This window comes from Schistocerca gregaria, chromosome 8 (assembly GCF_023897955.1).
Source record: "Schistocerca gregaria isolate iqSchGreg1 chromosome 8, iqSchGreg1.2, whole genome shotgun sequence".
Taxonomy (NCBI): domain Eukaryota; kingdom Metazoa; phylum Arthropoda; class Insecta; order Orthoptera; family Acrididae; genus Schistocerca; species Schistocerca gregaria.
Window position 1 is genome coordinate 74104388 of NC_064927.1, and position 18774 is coordinate 74123161.

Sequence of the window (18774 nt, forward strand, 5' to 3'; positions counted from 1 at the left end):
CAACAATAACAATCTAAGGGGTACCATTATCTGTCAGATGCTTGAATTGCTGATGATTAATAGACCCCTGACTGCATCTCACGGTAGCGTTCTCGCTTCCCGAGTACAGGGTCCCGTATTCGATTCCCGATGGGGTCAGAGATTTTCATCTGCAGCGAGATGACTGGGTGTTTTTGTGTTATCTTCATCATCATCATCATCATCATCATCATCATCATCATCATCATTTATCCCCATTATGGTCAGAGGAAGGCAACGACAATCCACCTCCATTAGGACCTTGCATAGTACGGTGGCTCATTGTTCCCCTACGCTCTGCCAAGAAGCGTGGGACTTCCTTTCCATTCCCATAGACCCCTACCATTTTGAATTGCCTCCAGTTGACACAGAACAAAGTAGGTTTCCCCAAAATAGTGAACTGGGTCTCACTGGCTCAGTTTCAGTTTCATTGAAAGACAGCATCTCGAACTTGTCGATCAAGGGGATCAGTATAACTCCATGAGTCCTCCCTGGACCCTGTCTACCCCTTACATGACACCTATATCTACCACTGACCCATCACTTGCAGTCAAGTGGACAAGTGATGACAGCTCCTGTACTTCCTACAGAAGAGACAGGATACACAGGAGAGGTTAGCACTTGAAGTATCTTTGGTACCTCAGATACATGACGCTTAGCAGCTCTTCCAACACGTTGCTTTGCAACAGCTGCTAATAGTAGTTCAGTAGTCAGGACAATTTTCAGCTGCTTACGATCAACGACTAATTCATCCTGTGTCTGGGGGCATCATTCAGAGTGGAGCTGCATTGTGGCTCGTGCAGTGTTTCAGAGGGCAGTGAAGAAGTAACTTTAAACAAAGCCTGCTGTTTATCTTTTAATCTGTTGAGCTGAAAAATTACTGATTACCTGTAAGAACTGAAGGACATGGAAAATGAGATTTCTATGAAGGCAAAAGAAAACCCCTTGTAAGAATTACTAGTTTCCTAAAACTTTCTGAGGTTACAAACAACCCTGCTGCAAGAACATCTGCAACTGAGCATAGCAGCAGATGTTGAAAAGTCTGCTTCAGTTGTGAGGTTCTTTTTCTATTCTAATGCTTAACGACAACCAGTTTTGGGCTCTTATATGCTTATCGTCAGGTGTGTGAGCTTTTTGCCTTGACCCTGAGCACCAGGATGGCACTCGGGATCACAGCACAGAGTTATCACACCTGATGTTGGGCATGTAAGAGCCCAAAACCAGTTGTAGTTAAGCATTGGAAAATGAAAAGAACCTCACAACTGAAGTGGTATTTTCAACCTCTGCTGTTTCTGAGGTTAATTGTAGCCACTAAGCATCTCAAAAATAAAGTTAATTTATGATAAATGTAGGTTCTCCTCTTGGAAGGGACAGTTAAACTTAACGCAATATGTTTATTACAATATCTGCTGAGCTAACTAAATCACAAATGCTGATTTAATACTATGAATTAGGTTAAGCACAACACAATGGTAATGTCTGAAAATTCTCAAAAATGTATGTTTATTTGTGTTGATATTGACTGATGGTCAGGGTGATCTATTCTTTGGCTGTCTATTCTTTGTTTGTCACAAATTTTGATTTGCTATGAAATAAGTTATCCACAACACTCATAACTTATGAATATTTTCAAAAATATCGTTTTGTAAACATTCAAAAATTCTCAGAAATAGCCTATCACTCACATACTGGTAATTATGCAATGATGTTAGAGAGTAAGGATAGGTTTACTGTTCTCAAAAATTTTGAATGATCACAAATAATTTTAAGCCTTCAACTGTCAATAACACTACCAGTTTATCACAATACTCAAAAATTTTTGAAACTTAACAATGTATCACAATACAAATGAGTATTGATACAATCAATAATAGATTGTACAGAGGTGACACAAACAGTAAAATTTGTGATCTAGAACTTTAAATCAGCGGTGCATGTGATCTCACACAAAGAAAAATTCCCAAGTTGGCGTTTACATATAAATAAATGTGCAAATTGCACAGATCTTTTACTTAGTGAATTCTGTGTCTGCTGAGAGTGAGCACTGCAGCCCCAGGCTATTTCAGTTAAAGCTGGGAAAATGTGCAACACCGACAAAGCACATCTTCTGTCTGGAGCATGTGTGCTAATTTCTTGATATACTAAATACAAATATTCCTTTACAAAGGAAAATCCAGGAGTATAACCCAATTTAATTCTCTCACCAGTGCAAAGACGAGTAAAGTAGGCATTAGCATCAGTGGCTTTGAAAAACAGCTCAAATCATTAAAATTGATCAAAGCTCCAGAACCCAATGGAATCCCTATCACATTTTGTGATCTTTTCATCATAATGTACTGTAAATCCCTTGAACAAAAAACAGTGCCTAGTTGTGGGAAGAAAGCACAGATCACACCTGCCAACAAGAAGGGTGGCAGAAGCAACCCACAAGACTACTGTCTAATATTCTTAACATCAGTTTGTTGCAGAACCTTAGAACATATTCTGAGTCCAAACGTTATGAGGTATCTCAAATACAATGACCTACTCTATCCCAACCCCACAGATTCTGTAAACATCGATCGCAGATGGTGCAGTTGTTTATAATGAAGTACTGTCTGCAGAAAGCTTCACAAACATTCAGTCTGATCTTGGTAACATTTCAAAGAGGTGCAAATATTGGGAACTTGCTTTAAATGTTCAGAAATACAAGAGCTGTGCACTTCACAAAATGAGGAAGTGTAGTACACTATGACAACAATATCCATGACTCTCAGTTGGAATTGAGCAAGTCATACAAATACCTGAGTATAACAGTTTGTAGGGATATTAAATGGAGCAATCAAATAGGGACAGTTGTATTTGAAGCAGGTGGCACACTTCAGTGTGTTGGTAGACTACTAGGAAAATCCAAATAGTCTACGAAGGAGATTGCTTACATCCCAGTCATGGGACCCATCTTAAAATATTATTAAAGTGTATGAGACCTGTACCAAAAAGGACTATCAGAGGATCTTGAACAAATACAAAAAGTACAGCATCAATGATCATATATTTGTATAACCCAAGGGAGAGCTCAAAGCACTGAAGTGCCGAACACTTGAAGATGGATATGAACTATCCCAAGAAAGTGTACAAGGAAGTTTCAAGAACAAACTTTAAGTGATAAATTTAGGAGTATACTTGATGGCTTCCTATATGCATGGGAAACTATCCAGACTCTATAAGTTAATTTCAACATTCCATACTCTGTTATTTCATGTAAGATTTCTCAGATTCAGAAGCAGCTTCCGGAAATCCACAGAAATATAGTTTATTTAATAATATTTTATGGAACATTGTATTAAAAGTTTCAGATCATTAAAAGAGTTTACTTTGAATCATTGGTCTATTTTTTGGTACTTTGATAACCTCAATATGAAGTAATAAGCAGTGGCAGTTTGAACACCCTTTCTGAACACCACTGACTTCAAGATTTTCATTGACATCTCCTGTGGCATTTTTGTCACAGAAAAAAGTGTTCCTTTTTAACTCATCTAAGGATTATTAAATTCTGTAAATGTTGCCTTTTTACACCCTTTTGTCTGGTAAATCAATATCAAAATAAGAATTGTTTGAGTTTCCAAAATAAAATTTCTCACATTGATTGTGTAATTCATTCATTCACACATCATGAAGGAGTGCATTCAGGAATGTGGAATGAATCAACTTATGCAGATCAACTACTACTGGTTACTTCTCTAAAGTGTAGCATGCCTAATAACAAATTATAATCAGCACTAGTCTATTCAAACTGGTAATTATGGTAATTACTCCCAGACTAAATTATGTATCTATGTAAGGAGGCAAGCAGCTACTTTGAATATTTCACCTCTTCTCCTCCTATACTACTGAGAGGGAAAGGTCAACATTTAGAAAGTACCTAAACAGGGATGTAAGTTAGGGTCTCAGGTACCACCCCCTGCAGGAATTCACCTCAGTGGTCCATCATAAATAAATACAAAAAAGATTTTCAGAATATGTCATGATCCCTCAGAGCCTGAAAAACAAAATGGCACTCATAGATAATGGTTAAGCTATTTGGTTGGTATGCTTAAGGCTGTGGGTTTGAATCCTGTCAGGCAGATAATTTATTTATTTGTTTTTTTGTATTTTATTATTATTTTTTTTATGTCTTCATCAAAATAACCGTAATCACTAATTTCAGTTTAATTTAATTAATTGGTTTAAACAAAAAATTCTAAATATTTGCCACATTATTTGAATTATGACATTAACTTTTTTATTTGCTCCAATTTTTTACTTCCTTTTATTCTTTTTTCATTTGGAATCTTTGTTCATGTGATTTTTATTTATGTGACATAATATTTAAAAATAACAATCAGTTGGTTAAAGAACAAAATAGGAAATAATCTTTTTATGCAGGCTGTGCAATAGTGTCAAAATATTAATTTTTATTACAAGATACACATTTTTGAATGCCAGTCATTACATAAACATTCAAAACATAAAAATGCATGAAAATGATTACATTAATAGAGTAGAAGAAAGACAAAATGAAAGTAAATAATAACTAAAATTATTCAGGCTTAGAAATGAAGAAATATATATTTAAACCAATTAATTCACTGAAATTAAAGCTGTAGTCATTTCAATAAAGATGTAAAAAAATTACACCTTACCCTTTTTCTTTACCCACACTATTCATCATACCAACTGAATAACTTAAATACTATCGCTGGCTCGAAATTAATGCTATTAAGTCTGTAGTGGATCATAAGAAATTATAAAATTCTTTTTTTTTTTTATGGCCCACAAGGTCGAATAGCTGCAAGATGTGATGCCTGGTATCTAACTTACAAAAAGTTTGTTTCAAAAAGACAATTACAATTTGGGAACTTTCCTCATTTCCTGCAGTCTTTATTTAGTGCTTCAGACAAAGCATTTATACAACTTTGCGCAGACTACTATCAGCTGTTTGTGTAAGTCTAAGAGTCCCTAGATCCCTAAAGAGGCTTTTACAAAATTGAGTTGTGAAACTGTATGTTGTAGGAAACAACACTATCAGCAATAATACGAGTGGTATAAGGTTACATACAATATGAGTAAATTATATTGCATCTCAGTTTTAAGATTGCAGATGCTGTGATAAGACAAAGTTCTGCCATTTAAAATCCTTTTATAATGTAAAGGTTGTCTTCTATTTGCTCATCACTAATTATTTAATGTACTAGTAGCTTACTTATAAATTGTGCCCCATCGAGCGCTTACAGTGTTTAGGAGCCTGTCGACTTACTGAGAGCGAGTGTTTCCCAGATAGAATCGCACACTCCCCAGGCAGCAGCAATGACGAAGAACAAGGCTGAGTCATCACTGGAGGGCTGCCACAGAACCAACACTAGCAGCAGGCACGAGTGGAAAGCAGCCCCCACACCTGCAAAAATAGTCGTCCAGGCTTACAGAGCAAACACAGATCACTTACATCACACTTTCTTCACTTTAAATTATGTCAGCCCTAAACTTAGCAAGTAATAACACACAAAAGTTACTTTCTAAAACGAATAAATTTTGTGATGTCACACATCTTTCCAGACATAGTATAGAAATAATTAATGTCACTATCAATGTTGTTTATCGTTCAAATGGCTTTGAGCACTATGGGACTTAAAATCTGAGGTCATCAGTCCCCTAGAACTACTTAAACTTTACTAACCTAATGACAGGATTCGAATCTGCGACTGTAGCAGTCGCGTGGTTCCAAACTGAAGCACCTAGAACTGCTCAGTCACAGCGGCCGGCTGTTTATTGTTAGTTTTTAATAATTCTATAGCTTCCCTGTTTATGTTTTCTAACAATATCCCCCCTCCCCCCCCCCACCCCCAATTTTTTTAAAATTTTATACATGCATTATGCTCAGTGGCTTTCAAAAGCCCATTTAATATATTATTAAGCTTATATGTCAACTGAAAAGTGGAATTTAAGATTAAAGAAAATATGTGCTGGTTATGTCACACAGTGTATTAGAGAGGAAATTAATTTATGGTGCTGAGATAAAATGACATAAAATTCCAATAGAGGCACTTAAGAATGCCACTGTCATCATTAAGTTTTCTGCCTATTAGCAAATTCCTGCTACCATTGTTATCTCAATCTGATTTTGTTCCAGACTAACTGTTTCATGTATTCCTATCTTCCTCTTTTCACTTCATCCAGTATTTTCATTCTTCTCCCTTAATTCCCCCCCCCCCCCCCCCCCTCCCTTCCGCTATACCTTTTCTTCGTAGTATATGACCCAAACTGCATTCCTTTTCTTAACCAGGTTTAGGACAGTTCTTTTTTCTTTGATCTTTCCAGTACTTCATTTTATCCACCCACTTCCTTCTCTCAGTTCTCTGCAAAACACGTCTCTTGAATCCTTCAGTTTCATCTCTTTCTGTCTTCTTCAATGTCCAGCGTTCAGAGCCACAAAGATAAACATTCCACATGAAGCATTTAACCAATTTTTTTGTAACTTCGATCGCAGTTTGCTGCATAATAAATGTTTCTTTTTCTGTAAAGCTTACATTGAAGTTGTAATTTGTTATCTTATTTCATTTTCATTCATACCATTATCAATTAGCTTACTCCCCAAATGTCTGAACTGTGCAACATGTTCAGTTCAACCTTCTATCCCTTCCACTTTCAAACCCTGTGTCACGTATAGGTTAGCTCTCTTTGCATTTATTTTCATTCTGGACTCCTGCAATGCTGTTTCAAGTCTCTATACTGTTCTTTGAAGAGATATAGTTTTATCTGTAAGCGATTCCCCCTGATGGAGGTTCGAGTCCTCTCTCGAGTATGAGGGTGTGTGTCTTATCCTTAGTGTAAGTTAGTTTAAGTCAGATTAAGTAGTAGTGTGTAAGCCTAGGGACTGATGATCTCAGCAGTCTGGTCCCATAGGACCTTAACACAAATTTCCAAAGTTTAAATATTTTTTTAAAAAATTTCTTGCCCTGTTTCATTTGGTCAAAGGTCTTTTTTAGATCTATGAAGCACAAACTCATTCCTTTTTCTATCTCCACATCCCTTCCACCAATCACTCCAACTAGTCCAATAGCCCTTTTCTCATATGATATCCTGTGAACCATGGATGAAGGATGACAGGTAGATTCCGTATTCCTAGATTCCCGAAAGTGTTTGACGCTGTGCCCCACTACAGACTGTTGAAGAATGTCTAAGAATGTGGATTAGGTTCCAAGATATGTGAGTAGCTGAAAGAGTTCTTAATCAAGAGTCCCAGTATGTTGTCCTCATTGGCAAGTGTTTATCAGACAGATGGTATCATCAGGAGTATCCAGGAAAGTTTAATAGAACTGCTGCTGTTCTCTGCATACATAAATGATCAGATAGACAGAGAGATGGTATCATCAGGAGTATCCAGGAAAGTTTAATAGAACTGCTGCTGTCCTCTGCATACATAAATGATCAGATAGACAGGGTGAACAGCAATCTGCTGCTGTTTTGCTGATGATGCTGTGGTTATGGGAAGATGTCATCACTGAATGACAGTAGGAGGATACAAGCTGACTTAGAAAGAATTTCTACTTGGTGTGATAAATAGCAGGTTGCTCTAAATGTGGAAAAGTGTGAGTTAATGCATATGAGTAGGAAAAATATTCCTATAATATTCGAATATAGCATTACTAGTTTTCTGCTCGACACAGTCATGGAAATTAAATATCTAGGCATAACATTGTAAAGCAGTATGAAACTGAACAAGCACATTAAGTGTGCTACGAAAGAAAGGCAAATGACCAACTTTTGTTTGTTGGGAGATTTTTAGGAAAGTTTAGCTTATCTGTGAAAGAATGTGTGTAGAAAACTGTTTTGGATTCCCACCAGGTCAGAATAAAGGGAAGCATTGAAGCAATTCAGAAATGTACTGCTAGATTTGTTACTGGTAGTTTGATCAACATGCAAGAGTTATGGAGATGCTTCATGAAATCAAATGGGAATCTGTGGAGGAAATATATTCTTTTTGTGAAACACTATTAACCCTTAACTACTATCGACCATCTCTCAGGCTGCTAATAATTTTTGTGTTGAGGTATTTCTTACACCCCTGCAAAGCCAAATGGACTCTTCCATGTACCTTCCTATTGGCCATCAAGCTACACATGCCAGCTTTTTTGCATTGTTGCTGCTCTTTGTTTCGTAATTATAAGCCTTGCCAGGTCTCACAGATGTACCATAGTGTTTGCGTGTTTGACTCTTTGACTCTTTACCTTTAAATATGTCTGCTTGTGTCTGTGTATGTATGGATGGATATGTATGTGTGTGTGTGTGTGTGTGTGTGTGTGTGTGTGTGTGTGTGTGTGTGTGTGTGTGTGCGCGCGCGCGCGCGCGCGAGTATATACCTATCCTTTTTTCCCCCTAAGGTAAGTCTTTCCACTCCCGGGATTGGAATGACTCCTTACCCTCTCCCTTAAAACCCACATCCTTTCATCTTTCCTTTTCCTTCCCTCTTTCCTGACGAAGCAGCCGCCTGTTGCGAAAGCTCAAAATTTTGTGTGTGTGTGTTTGTGTGTTATTTTATTGTGCCTGTCTACCAGCGCTTTCCCGCTTGGTAAGTCTTGGAATCTTTGTTTTTAATAAATAAAGAGACAAAAATAAATAAATTTGCTGAATGAAGCAGAATGTTTAACAAAACAAAATGTGCCTTATCTTCCCTTTTCATCTACCACTTCTGACAGTAGTTACAGTTTTCCTTATTTTTCTTTCTCATTTTATGGACACATATGCAACTGTTCCACTAATTAAATAATTTAGCATTTAAGCACAGGACCCTTAAGTTTTATTATTCACAATATAATTTCCTTATACTGATGACAATAGGCTGATTAATGTACTTGGAAATAATTTTGATGGGAAGATATCTGTAGTTTAAGATGTCCCATGAACATGTGGAGATAGAATTTGAAGTGGGCCAGAACTAGTTCTGAGGTTTTATACCTCAGGTTGAAGACCTCATCCCCTTATTCCGTCTCCTACCTTCCAAACTTTACAGAAGCTCTTCTGCGAACCAGAGAGCTTCTGTAAAGTTTGAAAGGTAGGAGACGGATACTGGCAGAAGTAAAGCTGTGAGTACCGGGCGTGAGTCGTGCTTCGGTAGCTCAGTTGGTAGAGCACTTGCCCGCGAAAGGCAAAGGTCCCGAGTTCGAGTCTCGGTCGGGCACACAGCTTTAATCTGCCAGTAAGTTTCAATCAAGACATGGCTTGCTGCACAAAGCTTTGATACTGACACCAAACTGTGTGCTGGTATAAACCAGTGCCTGAAACTGCAGATGGCAGATTTATACAGAGACAGCACTGAAAAACTTTTGCCACATTTTTATAATGTAGAATATACCTTAAGAATGTACCTTTAAAATGTATATAGTAAAACATGGTTTTTCGTTATTGTTAATTTTTTATTTTAAAATGTCTTACTTTCTAAACAGCTCTCATACAAGACTAATATGAATTGGCTTGCATTTAATGAGCTTGCAAACATGCATCATTGTATCTATGAGTGGTATCTTTCCTTTCAGACATGTCTGAAAGAACAGAGACCATTTCTGTGTTCGGTTCATGATCACTGGAACTTCTTTCGGGAGTGGCTCGGATTTGCCAGGTATAGAAAAATGCCTAGGAAACACTAATTCAGCGACCCTGAGTATGCACTTCGAGGGTTTAATGATGATGCTATGTTCACGCAGGTGCCTAAAGATGGCGGTGACAGAGCTTGATCAAATTCATAACAATAAGATGTCATCAAGATATGCAAAGCAACACACAAAAAAATCCAGGGAGCACACCTCTGTACCTGATTTTCTAAATAAGTACTTCCAAAGCAGCTGCCCTAAAGCTATTTGTCTTAAATAATTGTGGTTTTACAGTGCTTATGAAACTGAAGTATGAAAATGTCCTGCCTTCTATATTACTTGTTAAGTATGTTCTTGTTACATTTGATAGGCAATATGTTATAATAAGTGCCCCTTCATGTATGTAGTATCCTATTCATAGGTGCTTCATACTAACAGCTCACAGCCTCAGAACACGTTTAATTTAAGTTTTATTTGTCCAAGAATATTTGAATGTCGGAGCTGTAATCCTACGAGTTTGCAGTGCGGTGGTTGGGCAGGGTTATCTGTGGCGATGCTGGAGAGAAGCAGACACTGCAAATGACGTCACACCTTACTGATAGAGGTCCTCCCTGTTTTCCAGACCGGACGGTCTGATGGCGCTTCTTTGGGCCCCGGATCGTGGTCCACCCCAGTCTCGACGTCCTCGGCCTACAGTGTGGGTGCAGAAGTTCGTTCGTGTTTTGTAAGCTCGTAGTGGTTAATAGGAATGGACTGAGCGGCTTCAGAGCCTGCACAGAGCTTTCCTGCTGATCACTGTTCACTGCAGAGAACTGGCTGACTGACACCACTCGTCCTGAGATCCGTTCTGCAGGGGTGTAATCAATCAGTGTCAATGGTGTCAACCTCACGATTGGTGTTCTGCAGGATCAGTTCTTCCTCTATTGAGTGGGAGCTGTAGTATTCCATCACGGTCTTTCAGCTTCGTTTTGAGTGTTACGGTGAACACTGTTTCTGAGTGTGGTCTCTTGTGTCGGGCGATGGCACTGACACCTCAACATACAACGCTTCAGTTGGTATGATAAGTGAACCGACTGGCGCCATGCTGTCAGCAGCGCCTGCAGTGCTGGGTGGTATTAATGGCGCCATACACAGTTTTGCCAGGCGGCAGTCTGGCATAGAGGTGGACAGGCAGAGACTCATGTTATGTCAGTCACCACATAAGTCACTAGGGGCCGCGGGGCGGGGGGGGGGGGGGGGGGGGGGGGAGGGGTGGTAGGGGTGGGGGGGGGGAGGCTCGTAGGCGTTAGTGGAGGTATCACGTCCTGCAGTGGAGGTGCTTGAAATGTAGTTGACCTTCCTTGTAGCATCTATAACACCTTTTAGGCTGGTCCTAATATACATAGTGAAGAAAAATTCGCGCATTCGAACTTCAAAGAGCAATTTCTCACATACTAGCAATACAAAAATGTCTCTCACAAAATTTCGTCCTGCGCATATTTCGGGCAGTAAGTGGACGTTAAAGATTGGCAACAGTGTAATCACGTGTACGATAACTGAATCTGTCAGAATGTAGCAGATATACTGTGCAGTAGGTGCAGTGGATAGCGTTTATGTAGGAGATTGAGGTTTCGATTCGAGTCGATGCTGTTTTATTTATTTATTTATTTTTATGCTAAAGGCAGTCTGTGTGGTATGGTGTCTGGCATCTTAATCGCTATACAGCGATTACAGTGGGTCTTCTACAAAACATTTGTGGCTACATACTGTTGTTGTTGTGGTCTTCAGTCCTGAGACTTGTTTGATGCAGCTCTCCGTGCCCCTCTACCCTGTGCAAGCTTCTTCATCTCCCGGTACCTACTGCGACCTACAGCCTTCTGAATCTGTTTAGTGTATTCATCTCTTGGTTTCCCTCCACGATTTTTACCCTCCACGTTGCCCTCCAATATTAAATTGGTGATCCCTTGATGCCTCAGAACATGTCCTACCAAACGATCCCTTCTTCTAGTCAAGTTGCGCCACAAACTTCTCTTCTCTCCAATCCTAATCAATACCTCCTCATTAGTTATATGATCTACCCATTTAATCTTCAGCATTCTTCTGTAGCACCACATTTCAAAAGCTTCTATTCTCTTCTTGTCGAAACTAGTTATCGTCCACGTTTCACTTCCATACATGGCTACGCTCCATACAAATACTTTCAGAAATGACTTCCTGACACTTAAATCTATACTCGATGTTAACAAATTTCTCTTCTTAAGAAACGCTTTCTTTGCCATTGCCAGTCTACATTTGATATCCTCTACTTCGACCATCATCAGATAGCAAACTACATACTATAAACACAGAAATGGAAGTACAATCGTTTTCATGGGTCAACTTGTAAAGGAGCTCTTTGGACGTCGTGGACGGGAATTGTACAGTGCCACTGCATCTACTAGAGTCCAAACCTGTTTTCTGTATACCCGCGCCCAGTGGTCTCATCGAAATTATTTGCAAAGCACGTTGCCAGCCCCACTGGTGATTTATGGTCCTAACGTAATGTAATGGACCTGAACATGGCAAGAATAATAGTTTGTTTTAATCGATTGGACCATTGGGGGAGGGTTAACACGAAAAAGGTTTGGAATCTGATAGGTGCAGAGGTGCAAAACAATTCGCGTCCATGATGTGCAAAAGGTTTCTTTAAAAACAGAGCAGTGAAAACGATTGTATTTTGATTTTTGTGTTCATAGTATGTAAATGCAATTGTTTTGTAGAATACCCGCTGTAATCACTGTATGACGAATAAGACGCCAGATACTGTACCACGCAGACTACTTTTGGCAAAGCCTCGAGTCAGCATCGAACTCTTGACCTCCTGCATGCTAACCCAAAACATATTAACTGCACAGCACATGTGCTATATCCTGAAAGATGCAATTCCCGTACACTTCATTACAGTGCTGCCAGATTACCAATCTTTAATGTCCGCTTACTGCTCAAAATATGCACAGGGCGAAATTTTGTGAGAGACATTTTGGTATTGCTAGTGTCTGAGGGATTGCGCTGTGAAGCTCGAGTCCGCAGATTTTTTTGACCTTGTATAATTATGGCTCAGCAGCCTCCTGTTTGGAGGTACGATGGTAAGTGTTGTTGGAGTTCAATGTACACTCGACATACTCCGTTGAGGAATGGATAGGTCTTAAATTTGATCCACTTTTCTGCCACGCGTTCTTGTACCTTGTCGTAGGGGCGAGGCGCTGCTACAACTGCTGCTGAGAGTTCTATGGGTAATTCAAATATGCGTATAATCTGCAATCCCAGTCCAGCGTGGTAAACCTTGACGTTGATTACATTTCCGTCTGTGTGGCAGAGGCCGCGCCCTTCCTTCACATCTCGGAGGACCTTGTCAATTATAGTGTCGGTAATAAGTTTAATGTAACCTGTAAAAATTGCGATCGAAAAGTAGACGCTGACGATGTCGGCAGCCGGGATCTTGGCCTCTTCCTTTACAAAACTCTCGACATCGAGTGTTCTTGGCCTGGGAAAGTCGCTTCTAAAGGAGAATTTCAGTGTTGATTTCCTTTGTTGACTCGTTATGACGTCGCGCTATGGCGGCTCGTTAGTGTCGGCCGGAACAAGTAAACAAGGCGAGCGTACTCGCTCTGCTAGTGGGCACATGCCGCACATCTTACTACGCTCGGCTGCTAAAGCCGGACTCTCGCTAGACCACTTGCCTCGCTCTACTCCATGTACAGAATGACTGGTACCCTAGATACAGCATGTAAACACAAAAACGTTAATAACTCGGACGTTGATGATTTTCACGGGTTTGCAGCCGGGTTCCACCGTCCTGACGACAATACGATATTTCGGCGGACCATCTGGCCGCCATCTTCACGTGAGATTGAGTGCACAATCACGCTAGCGTGATTGCGCACTCAATCTCACCTGAAGATGGCAGCCAGGTGGTCCGCCGAAATATCGGCTGCAAACCCGTGAAAATCATCAGTATTTGATACGCCAGGAAAATCAACGTTATCACAACTCAGACGTTGTTGAATTTGACCCCATATTATAGCAAAAAAATGTGTTTAGACTATGTTTCGATGTTTAGCATTGAAAATACGACTTTCCGTCATCAACTTTGACCTCTATTTTTTCAAAAACTAGGGAGTGTACAGCAAAAAGCGGAAACACATACCTCTTTATTTTTATTATAGAATGTCTCTGAGAAACTTGATTAAAATCGGTTGCTCACCTTTCAGACCCTCCCCTTGAAAGCTGTCCACAGTCGTTCACTCGGATTCGTAATTTCTTGTTCACCTAATTCTGTATTACCCCTCTTTAATTTTTTATTAACAGCTCTGCTCTCGCTTGACCATTAATCCAGCTTTTTTCCACCATATTTCATTAATTTTGAAAGTAACTAAATTTCAAGTTCTACAACCTACTTCTGTGATTGAAGCATGTAACACACTCATACCTATAAAAACAGAATTTGTCATTATTAAGCAAGCAGTTTGAAAACATTGTGCAAGAAAATGGTTAAAAAAATCAAGATAGTGATAACATAAGTCATAGATATTTAAATTTCAATTCATCAGCTTTGTGCCAAAAATTAGATGACTGTTTTCCAAAGCCACCATATTCCTCAGACTTCTTTCTGGGTAACATTTACTTGTTTCCAAAATTACAATCAGTGCTGAAACGACTGTCTTTTGATTCCACTGACGTTATTTAGTTACATACTGACTTATTTATCTTGTCAAGCTTAGGACCCTCAGGCTATTTCTTTAACTAATCAGGCATTCTAGATATTTCACATAGCAGTTATTATGATACATGTAGCTATAATAAGTAAGTTTTATATTGGTTTATGTGAAGCGAAAAACAATGAAAGATTAGAGGCAAGTGGATTCAACTGAGGGAACTGGAGGGAATGAACGAGAAAGGAGGTTGGGGCAGGGAGTAAAAGAGAAATGTGACATGGGACAGGTAATGAAGAGTGGGGCTGAGGTTTTCGGATAAACCAAAAGAGAAACACGTTTAACTGGGAGAACACGCAGTCATTTGCTTTACTACCTCACGCAGAGCTTTTAATGTTTTGGAAAAAATTATGAGGCTGACGAAAGAAGGTGTTCCAGCGTTTTGTTAAATATAGCAGGGCATTGGATTATGCAGAATAAAGCGTAGCCCATTCCAGGGGCGGAAGGCAGCAACCGTAAAGGAATTTACTGTAGATGGACACAGGTAGGATGCTTTATATGTGAGGCTTCGTCTTGAGACGGCAGGTTCTAAATCTCTGCTGAGAGGTACTATGTGGACTGAGGAGCGATGAAGTAGTAAGGATACTGTGGCCTCATAGTTGTTTACGACATACACACTGATCAGCCAGAACACTGTGATCACCTACCTAATAGCTGGTATGTCCACTTTTGACACGCTTTGTGACATGGAAGCAGTGAGGCCTTGGAATGTCGCTGGAGAGAGTTGGCATCATACCTGCATACACACGTAACCTAATTCTCGAGAATTCCAGGACGGGAGCATTGAGCTTTGACAATATGTTCAATTACGTCCCAGATGTATTCCATCGAGTTCAGATCTGGCGAATTGGGGGCCAATACACCAACTGGAACTCGCCACTGTGTTCATCGAACTACTTCACCACACTCCTGCCCCTGTGACATGGTGCATTATCTTGTTGAAAAATGTCACTGCCATCGGGAAACATTATCGCCATGAAGGGGTACACGTGGTCTGCAACCAATGTATGATTCTTCTTGGCCGTCGTGGTGTCTTGCATGAGCTCCAATGGATCCATGGATGCTCGTGTGAATGTTCCCGAGAGAATAAAGGAAGTGCTTCGTACTTATCTCTGTCACAGAGTACAAATATCAAGAAGCTGCTCCCCTGGAAGATCGCAGGTTCGCGCCCTCCAACCGACATGATGAAGAAGGTATTGGGATTCATCAGAGCATGCAGTACTCTGTCGCTGCGCCAACGTCCAATGCTGATGGTTACGTGCCCATTTCCGTCGTAGAAGCCATCGTTGTGGTGTTAACGTTGGCTGGAGAGGCCCATCATTAGGGGTTTTCAGTGCGCTGTGTGTTCCGACACACTTGTACTCTCCCCAGCATTAACGTCTAATGTCAGCTCCGCCATAGTTCGCTGCCTTTCCTATTTTACCAGTCTGCCCAGCCCACAATGTTCTATATTTGTAACGAGGAGTGGCCGCCCAAACTCACGATATCTGGATGTGGTTTCACCTTGGTTACGCCACATGTTGAAGACATTCACCACAGCACTCTTCGAACATCCAAGTCGTGCAGTTTCCGAAATGCTCGTATCGAGCCTCTGCACCATCACAATCTGCCCTCGGTCAAACTCAGCTAGATCACGGACCTTCCCCATTCTACACACGCACGCTCACTGATACTACATGCACCACTTATGTATAGACTAGCTGTCATTCCTCCCCAGGTGACGCTGCTATTCCCTGGACAGGTTTATATCAATAGTAGCTCGGTGGTCATAATGTTCTGGCTGACTGGTGTATCAGATGATAAGTAACCTTAATTCATGCTCTTTTATGCTCTGGTGTTTATAACGACTGGACAGACGTTTGCCACACAAGTTGAATATGTGCTCAGTGAGTTGAACAGTACACCTCAGGGCTTTGGATATAGAGCATGGTATGCTAATTGGGTAGTAATGAGAAGGTGATTTGTGAGTTTACTTCTTGGGAGTTGTCAGACAATGTTTCTTTTCCATTCACGAAAGAAAAAATTAAGACTGATGCTAAGCTGTCTGTAATGGCTCTGAGCACTATGCGCCATAACTTCTGAGGTCATCAGTCGCTGTCTGTAATATTAATGAAGATAGTCCTGGTCATACCGTTGTTGCCTATCGTACCAAAACAGATTGTCATTAGGGATTTTTTTGATGTATTTGTTGTACTGGTGGTGTAGTGTCAGGATTAGATATGTAATCTGAGGGATCTTGCAGGCAATACTTGTTTGCAGCATGGGGGCTGACTGGTCTAGGAAAAAGAATCGTTTAGTTCATCACTGGAAACCTGAAAAGCTTTTTCTGATTTTGTCTTTCAGACATCCAAGGTACTGTGCGTCTCGTATTGCTGCACACAATGGAATGTGGATACCTGATTTTAGCATTGTGACCTATTGATTTGTCTTCTTTCACAGTATTTTTCGTAGCGCCAGGCAACGGATTTGTCTTGAAACGTTCGTGAGCAGCTACCTCGCTATTTATCGTTTGATAGTCTGCTTTCAGCCAAGGAACAAGAGTTTTCCTTATTGGAACAGTACGCAGAGGAGTGTGTTTGCAGTAGAGAACCGTGAGCACATCTGATAATTTTGTTGTTGTTGCCGTTACGTCTACAAAGGTTCGATTCTCACATGACGGAACAGGAGGTCAAACATTCCCCAATGGCATTCAAATAGGAGCATTTACACTGCCGATCAACGGAACGGGCCGTCGACATCAAGGTTTCTCGAGAAGAAACGAGGATTTGACGTTGACTTTAATGAGGGAGGGCTGGTGGTAGTGGTGGTGGTGGTGGTGGTGGTGGTGGTGAGGAGGAGGGATTAGGTGGAGACGGTGACGTGGACTGCTAACATAGGAAGTTAGCTTATTTTCGCCACGCTCACAAGTTTTAGTAGTGGATCTGCTGATTTTGTGTCATCTTATTCTTTGTGTTTTGCTATTCCTATGTTTTAGTTTGCTTCGTTTTCTTGGTACATTGAAAATGTTTCATAACGACTATGGTATTATCCATTCACTATTCTTTCGTGAGCAAGTACAGATATCTGAGAGCAAAATGTGATTATATGGAAAATGGGAGAACCTTCCCTGTGTATAAATAAGAACATAAAATGATGAATCAGTTTTCATTAAATAACCTTTTTTTGGCAATAAAAAGTCAACTCTGTTGAAGGAATAAATTTCATTAGTTTTTCACTTTTTTTTCTTTTTTTTGGATGAGATTAGGTATACAAAGTGTGTGAGAAAAGTAATCAGACTGGCAACACTGCGAGCGATGTGGCAACACTGCGTTGTTTTGTGTCGACCGGTGTGTTCATCCCTTCCAGATTATCAGTCCGAGTTTCAGCACGTGATTTTTGAGAGCACCATCAGTGAAGTTGTACTTCTGTTGTGTGTTACGAAAATGGAACAGCGGAATTCAGCGCGACATTATGCCATCAAGTTTTGTGTTAAACTTTGGGAACGCGCGATCGTGACCTTTGAAAAACTGAAACAGGGCTATGGGGAACACTCCTTATCAAGAGCACATGTTCTTCGCTGGCACAAATTGTTTTTGGAAAGCTGTGAACACATTGAAGTTGACCTTCAGTTTCAAAAAGCGAAGAAAACGTCGACCGTGCACGTGCTCTTTTTAGATCAGACCGACGTTTAACAATAACGATGTGTGTGACCTGTTAAACATTTTCTCAGTACATCAGATTTTGATGGAAGATTAATGCAAATGGTTTATGCCAAAATCGTAACGAGCGAGGTGGCACAGTGGTTAGCACACTGGACTCGTTCGGGAGGACGACGGTCCAATCCCGCGTCTGGCCATCCTGATTTGGGTTTTCTGTGATTTTCCTAAATCTCATGAGGCTAATGCCGGGATGGTTCCTTTGAAAGGGCACGGCCGACTTCCTTCCCTGTCCTTCCCTAATCCGATGAGAAGCGTGTGTTGAGGTTCTTGAGAGGATTACCTATGACGGGAAATAGTTTAGCCGTGTGGTCACTGGTGATGGATTCGGATTGAGACAAAGCGGCAAAATGAGGAAAAAGGCACACTTAGACATCTCAGTGACCAAAAATAGCTAGAATGAGCAAATCAAAGATCAAAGCAGTACCAATTTGCTTATTTAACAGCAAGGGCTTCGTGCATAGTGTGTTTATTCCTTCTGGACACACTGTCAGCCAAGTGTTTTACAAAGGTCTCCTTTTAAAAGGTCATGAAAAGAGGGAATCGTGTGAGGCCAGACATTGCAGACAGTTGACGCTGCACCATGACAACGCCCCATGTCGTATGACCACTTCCATCATGGAATTTTTGGCCTGAAAAGGCATTACTGTTGTTCCACAGCCCCCTTGTATTGCTCATCTGATTCCTTGTGTCTTTTTTCTTTTCCTGAAATTGAAAAATGCCTTAAAA

At 40.4% G+C, this 18774-nt stretch overlaps 1 protein-coding gene across 1 annotated transcript in view; it reads right to left on the bottom strand.

Moving 5' to 3' along the window:
• LOC126284557 (UNC93-like protein) overlaps positions 1–18774 on the bottom strand; it is a 230621-nt gene that overhangs the window by 8024 nt on the left and 203823 nt on the right. The window contains exon 9 of the mRNA XM_049983559.1: positions 5294–5431. Coding sequence (XP_049839516.1) covers positions 5294–5431 — 138 coding nt within the window. The remainder of the gene's footprint in view (positions 1–5293; positions 5432–18774) is intronic.